The sequence below is a fragment of the Musca vetustissima genome, unplaced genomic scaffold (assembly GCF_032173495.1).
Source record: "Musca vetustissima isolate MV318-11 ecotype Yass unplaced genomic scaffold, APGP_CSIRO_Mvet_v1 utg113972, whole genome shotgun sequence".
NCBI lineage: Eukaryota > Metazoa > Arthropoda > Insecta > Diptera > Muscidae > Musca > Musca vetustissima.
The window spans coordinates 1-6942 of NW_026873155.1; the positions used below are offsets into that span (position 1 = coordinate 1).

General features: G+C 36.3%; 1 protein-coding gene across 1 annotated transcript; it reads right to left on the minus strand.

The window, feature by feature from the left end:
- Positions 1-936: 936 nt before the first annotated feature.
- LOC133323115 (uncharacterized) lies at positions 937-5368 on the minus strand. Its single transcript, XM_061532073.1, has 5 exons — positions 5300-5368; positions 3427-3601; positions 1476-1555; positions 1080-1416; positions 937-997 (listed from the first exon to the last, which is right to left on the minus strand). Exons 1-5 carry the CDS (start codon positions 5366-5368, stop codon positions 975-977), a joined length of 684 nt encoding a protein of 227 aa, XP_061388057.1. The 3' UTR covers positions 937-974.
- Positions 5369-6942: the final 1574 nt, after the last annotated feature.

Genomic DNA, 6942 nt, shown 5'->3' on the forward strand with positions numbered 1-6942 from the left:
GACCGTAATAAGGCCAACTGAAGAAAATGGAACAGAAGCACATCCTAGCTCAAGGCCTATATCAATGGTATGATAGGTATGTTGTTAAAAAGTTACAAATAGGCCTACTGAACTGAATGTGTTCAAAAAATTTTTATTCTAATGTCGTCATATACTTTTTTAATGCTCTAATCGTAATAATCTCATAACCTAACATGAAACATGCGTTGAAAAATCTTCCATTATATGGGAATTTATCCCCGATTAAAATGTCATAAACAAAGTTCAGTTATTAAGCAGAAAAGTGCAGTTTTTTAAAACAATCACGTTTTTGATGTGTCAGTTCATGGAGAGAAAACGCAAAATGCCCCTGAGAACATGACATTTTAAGTTCGCAACAGGTAAGTTACGCGCAATATTTTGGTTACGGACATATATTATACACCTAAGTCAGTTTTTACACGGACTTTTTGTACACGGTTTTGATATAACACGGTTTGAAAATTGAATATTTTTAATTTTTTTACACGATTTTGTTCCATTTAGCACGATTTGAAATTTTATGTACTTATTTTTTTCGGGTCAAATTTAATTTTTGCGAACTATGTTCATATCACAAAAAAAAATTATGAAAGAAAAAAGTCTGAAACCATCGATAGCGCGCACTAATTTAGGGGAATTCCCTTTTTTACACGACTTCTTCTGGAACCAATCTACCGTGTAAAAACAGACTCAGGTGTATAAGCTTGGCACCGACTCGAGATTGTCACAATCATATTCAATTAAGTAGTAAATTAAGTATGTAGATTCCAACCGTAGTAGATGTATAATAAAGTTTTATTTTTGTTTTGTAAATGAAAAATATGAACACCGAGTACACTAAGATTACTTTCCCATGTAACTGATTTTTATATAGTTGACAAAAAGCAGTTATAGCATGTATATATAAAGATGTCATTGAGCCAAAGTTCTGGTTGTGACTATTTAGACTTTTGTCATTTAATTTTGGCCTCGCTTCCTGTAATGACAAATATTTTAATTATATTCTTATCGATTTGAAAAAAAAAAACTAAACATTTAATAGTGACTTTCGAACTTACCCACATATTTAATTTCATCGAAGGCTTTTCTTGCCTTCTTCAACTCCTCGTTCATTGTTAGCAGGTCTTTGACACGGGCATACTTTCTGGGATCTTTACGTACCAAGAAGATAATATCCTCCACTTGTACTCTTCCGGTGCGTCCGATTTCCATAGCACGATGGGTCATTTCTGTTATAAATTCAATGACCAGGTCTTCCAACAAATCGACGCTCTCTGTGTATGGATTCTCATCGTCACCAAAACCATACATCATGCATCTTAATTCCTTGCTGAACAGACGTTTGCGTCCAGCATTTGTTGGCACAAACTGTTCCTCGCCTTCTTCTTCATCGAACTGTGAAACGGACCTTCATGAAACCTTTTTCGATTATTTGGTAAACTATTAATACCTACATCAACATTCTCAAATGGTTCATCATTATTTGCGGCCATCTTCGTTGGAATTGCTGAACAACTGTTTGCCTTCTCAGAAACTGAACCAGAATACAATAAAAAAGCGTTCCACCGTTCCATAAAAAGCGTTCCAGCTACAAATGGGTGAGAAGAAAAATGGCCGATAAAGAAGAAATTCAAAGTAGAAAACGGAAAATTTAAGAACAGGTTGTGATGGACACGGGTAGTATTGTTGAGAAAGAGAGTCATAAGAGAATTGCCGACTAGGGACTCCGCAAGTCGGCGTAAATGAATAGCGGAGGCAATAGAGAATAGCCGATAAAAAACAGATCGAGACAGAAATGTTTAGAACGAAAGCAAAGATGAAAGACAAAATTGTTTTATTCCTTCCTTCTTTCTAGTGTTTCACTTATTTGCGCGTTGCCACACGGTCAAGCGTTTGGTACTTTGTCAGTTGTATTTTAATTGGTCTGTTCCCGTACTATAAAGGGCCCCATACACTACACATCATGCCGTACAGCATTTATCATAGTATGTGTTATTTATTGAAAGTTTATTTATGCATGTGTGACACACACGATGCATGAAGAAAATCAAAATAGTTTTGATTTTGAAAATTAAACCCTATCAATCTGGTGAATAATATTCATTTGGAAAGTTGTCAGTAAATAATTTTGTGTACAAAAATAATAGAATTGTATCGAAATAAATTTACTGAATTTACGACTCAAAATGCAATTTTTGGGACAAAAATCGAATTTTTGGAATAGTGATTGAAGAGTTTGCCATACAATCTCACATACACAAAAAGGGGTTCATCGGCATGACGGCATGATTTATAGTGTATGGGGCCTATAAGAATCATGATGCAATAATAAGGTGATGTATACCAACAAAAACCTTTGTTTTTGTCTCGATTATCTGTCAAAATTTCCCATATAATATTTCAAATGGTTGGCAACACTACACATCGAATTCAAATAGAAAATGCCCACTTTGACAGTTAATCAAGACATCAGCTGCGCTAAATGGACTACCTATTCATTTGGTCTGTTCCCGTACTGCAAGAATCTACTCGATTTTACTATTTTCCTCGATATCATAAAGGAAAAAAGTGTTATCGGAGTAAAAAATAGTAGATTCTTGCAGTACGGCAACAGACCAATTGTGTCATGATAAGAATCTACTATTTTTACTACGATAACAATTGTTCTTTTATTCTGTGTTGTTTTGTTTCATCTTTTGATGATTATAATAATAAAACAATTGGTCTGTTCCCGTACTGCAAGAATCTACTAGATTTTACTATTTTCTTCGATAACATAAAGGAAAATTTGCTATCGTAGTAAAAAATAGTAGACTCTTGCAGTACGGGAACAGACCAAATATATTTGTTCGAGCTTGAGGTCTGGTTTCTCTTTTATTTTTTCACGTTCGATATTTCGCAATTGAATTAAATTGCATCCTCAGGGAAATCTACAAAAACTTTCCTTCCATACAACTTTGCAAATACATGGTTAGAACACTTAAGAACTTGACAATTAACTGAAAATACAACGTAATAGTACGTTTACATTGTACCAGATTTAGTTAACCCAATGGGTTTCAATTGTCAATTCCATTGCCTATTTGTCAAATAAATCCTCATAAAGTAGGCTAACCCTGCAAAAAGTTCCATCGTAAATGCCGTTTAAGGGACTCAATTGACTTTAAAAGGAAGATAACTAATTTAACTTCGGTGAGAATGACAAAATGGTATCGTTTGAAGTGATATCACGGTTCCCGAGCATACCAGTAGACCTAGGAATCAAAATAATAGAAGAAAAATGGGACGAAATACGAGAATACACTAATATGACAAAGGGCTTATTTTTCAGAATTCTTACGTTTTGTTTTAAGCACAACCGCTACTTCACGTATAATGACAAGGTTTACAAACAGAAAAAAAGACTGCCAATGGGTTCACCAGCTTCTCCAATTGTAGCTGATATAGTGATGGAGAAACTTCTTGATACCTGTATGGAACAACTAACGACGAAACCTACACTAGTAACCAAATATGTTGACGATCTTTTTGTAATACTGGGGGAAGATGCAATAACAGATACCTTGACTATTTTAAACAGCTACAACAACAATATAAAGTTCACAATGGAGAAAGAGAACAACGAATGTTTACCGTATTTGGACACGGTGGTGTATCAAAATAATGGTAAATTGGAACTGGACTAGTACCAAAAACCCACGGCATCGGGGAGGTCCATAAACTTCTTTTTTAAACACCCAAAACAGATAATAATGAACACGGCCAACAACTTAGCAAACAGAATTTTAAAAATAAGAATACTAAATAATCAGACACTACGAAGGAAACAGCCACGAACTGAGAAGGAAAGGACTTACAAATCAATGATTTACATCCCAAAAAACAGACCAAATATTTATATAACGTTGATTTTTTAACTGTTAAAAATGGTTATTTTTTCCGTTACAAATAAATCTCATTTGAGGAGAGATATTTTCTCCGTCAAAAATAAAAATCTTGTAGTGCTATTTTGTTGTTATTGTTGACCTGTGATATGTAAATTCTTTTTGTTTGGCTCTAGGTCAATTGAAAAACTCGTTGGTTATGGTTTTTAGTTTTTGTTTATTTTTATTTTCAAATATTCGACTGTCTTCGGCAGTCATCTTCAGGGAAATACTAAAACATACAAGTACTTAAAGAGATATAAACTTAATTATATTACACAAATCTTAAGGTTATGAGAAAAGCAACTGATTTTTATCACCGTCTATGCTAAACGTATTGTTACGATTTTGGATTTTAGTTAAATCCCGTGTAGACGTTGTTTTATTTCCCGATACAATTCGTACCAAATAAAACGCAGGTTCTTTCGGATTACGATTATTACAATGATTTTATTCACACAACTTTACTTTGCACTTTACTTTACTCGACGGTTTCAATTCGCGATCTGATTCACAACTGACTCACTGCCTGTCCATTTCCCCTATTTATATGAGCCTCGCTTGTCGCTACAGAAGTTTCTAGACGATCTGGTAACTCCTCGATCACGAACAATCTACCAATGCAACAAACACACATACAAACTTACTTACAAACTTACGCCAGTCATATGTGGAATTCAGAAACAAGAAGTCTAAACCCCGTAGAGTGAAACAGGGAGTTCCCCAAGGTGGGGTCATATCTCCGGAACTGTTTAACCTCTACCTTTCTGAAATTCCACAACCACCGGACGGCATTGAGATCGTAATGTACGCGGATGATTGTACGATCATGGCGTCGGGGCCTATTATCGATGACATTTGTGAAAGGTTAAATGTCTACATAGCTGATTTAGTACAGTTCTTCCATCTGAGGAATATGAAGATATCCGCCGCCAAATCCACAGCCACACTGTTCACCACATGGACGGCTGAAATGAAGCTCCCTCTGAACGTCATGGTCGATGGTGTAATAATTCCGACCACTAATTACCCAAAAATTTTGGGAGTAACGTTCGATAGCTTATTTAAGTCGTCCGCGCAAGCCACCGCTATTTGCGATAAGATGAGAAGTAGGAACAAGGTCCTCAAGTCGCTTGCCGGCAGCTCTTGGGGTGCTGATAAAGAGACCTTGTTGACCTCTTACAAAGCAATAGGTCGGTCGGTGGTAAGCTATGCGGCGCCAGTGTGGTATGCGAATGTAAGCGATACGCAGTGGAAGAACATACAAACCTGCCAGAATGCCGCCCTGAGAACTGCGACAGGGTGCCTCCTTATGACGCCAGTGGACCATTTACATGAGGAGGCAATGGTCTTACCCGTACATCGGCACAACAGGATGTTGTCGATGCAGTACCTGCTTGGGTGTTATCGCAGGAATCATCCATGCCATAATCTTATGGATAGAATTCCCCCACCCAGGCACGTAAGGAGAGACCTACATGATCTAGAGAGAGAGGTCCAACGGTATAAGAGAGAACCCCTAGATCTTGAGGCTTATCGAGCAGGAATTACCAACATTCACACGGAAGCAGTGACCCAGGCAATGGACCAATACCGTGTGAATGCTGTACTTGGAGTCCACCCACCACCTATAGCAGCAGAAGAACGTGAGCTGCCTAGACAAACGAGAGTGGTTTTAGCCCAACTAAGATCAGGATGGTGCAGCCGCCTCAATTCGTATTGGGCCCGAATTGACAGCGCGGTTCCAAACACATGCCCTGCATGTGGATTTGGACCCCATGATACGCTGCATCTCTTTAACTGCCCTGCTAAACCCACTCATCTGTCTCCGGAATCTCTTTGGACGCAGCCGTTACAGGTTGCAACCTTCCTGAACCTGGAAACAGAGGAGTCAGAACCAGATTAATACAACAAACATGAAGATAGTTGCTACAACAACAACAACAAACTTACATTGAGTAAACAATAACAACACACATACAAACTTACATTGACAGGCGAGGGGGTAACAAAGAAAGAGGAATTAAGCGATCATCAATGATGACGTTTAACAAGAATTGTACGACAATAACAAAATAGAAAATGAAAGAGGAAATGGAAGGATGTAGAAAAATCTATACAGTAGTTGTTGTTGTGAAGTTATTCAAATAAACTGCGTAGTAGAAATTTACGTTACAATTCAAATTCTTACATTAACGGAATTAATCTAAATTAACTTAAATCTAAAGTTATATTCGTAACAGTATGTATTGCGAAAGAAAGTTCCTTTCGCTTTCATGCGAAAGAATATCAATTTTGGTTCATATAAAAACTTTTTACAGGCAAAATAAGTCGAACGATAAACAACTCGAAAGAAAACGTAAACGTATTCTTTTTCTCTAAAAATTGGGTTTATGTATGACGGAACATGTTTTATAGGTATCGTTTGGACGTTTTATTCATGTTTTTGGAAAATAAAATTGTACAAAATTCTAACAAATACTGAAAATTTCCATTTGACATTTTTTTATATTCAAATGTGTGATTGTATTTGTGTAGTTCGATCTCATTTCCCATTTGACTCTCATTTATTGAACATTTGGTCTTTTCCCGTACTGCAAGAATCTACTACTTTTTACTACGATAACGAATTTCCCTTTATGATATCGAAGAAAATAGTAAAATAGAGTAGATTCTTCAGTACGGGAACAGACCAATTGTTGTAAAACTTTACATATAATTTAGTAGTTTTTCGAATGGTATACGTAACGGCAAACGAACGATAGCTTTCGAAATACATGAATGATTTTTTAAACGAACGTGAGTGAGTTACTTTCATTCTCATTGATTTTCGTTCGAAATAGAAAAACATGCTGTATGTTTCTCTTCGTCTGTGCTTATGAACAATATTTCTGTAAATGTGTGCACAGTGGTCCGTGTTAGTCTTATAATTCGTTTATAATTATTTTCCTGTGTCAATATGTCTACGTCTTTAAAATTCGGCGTCCAGTTTTTGTGC

Coding starts and splice junctions, on each gene's coding strand:
- LOC133323115 (XM_061532073.1), bottom strand. CDS start 5,368: ATGGATGATTCCTGCGATAACACCCAAGCAGGTACTGCATCGACAACA. Junction 3,602..5,299: donor CCTGTTGTGCCGATGTACGG/GTAAGACCATTG, acceptor TTGTTGTTGTAG/CTGTTTAAAATAGTCAAGGT. Junction 1,556..3,426: donor AGCTGGTGAACCCATTGGCA/GTCTTTTTTTCT, acceptor ATTCTGGTTCAG/TTTCTGAGAAGGCAAACAGT.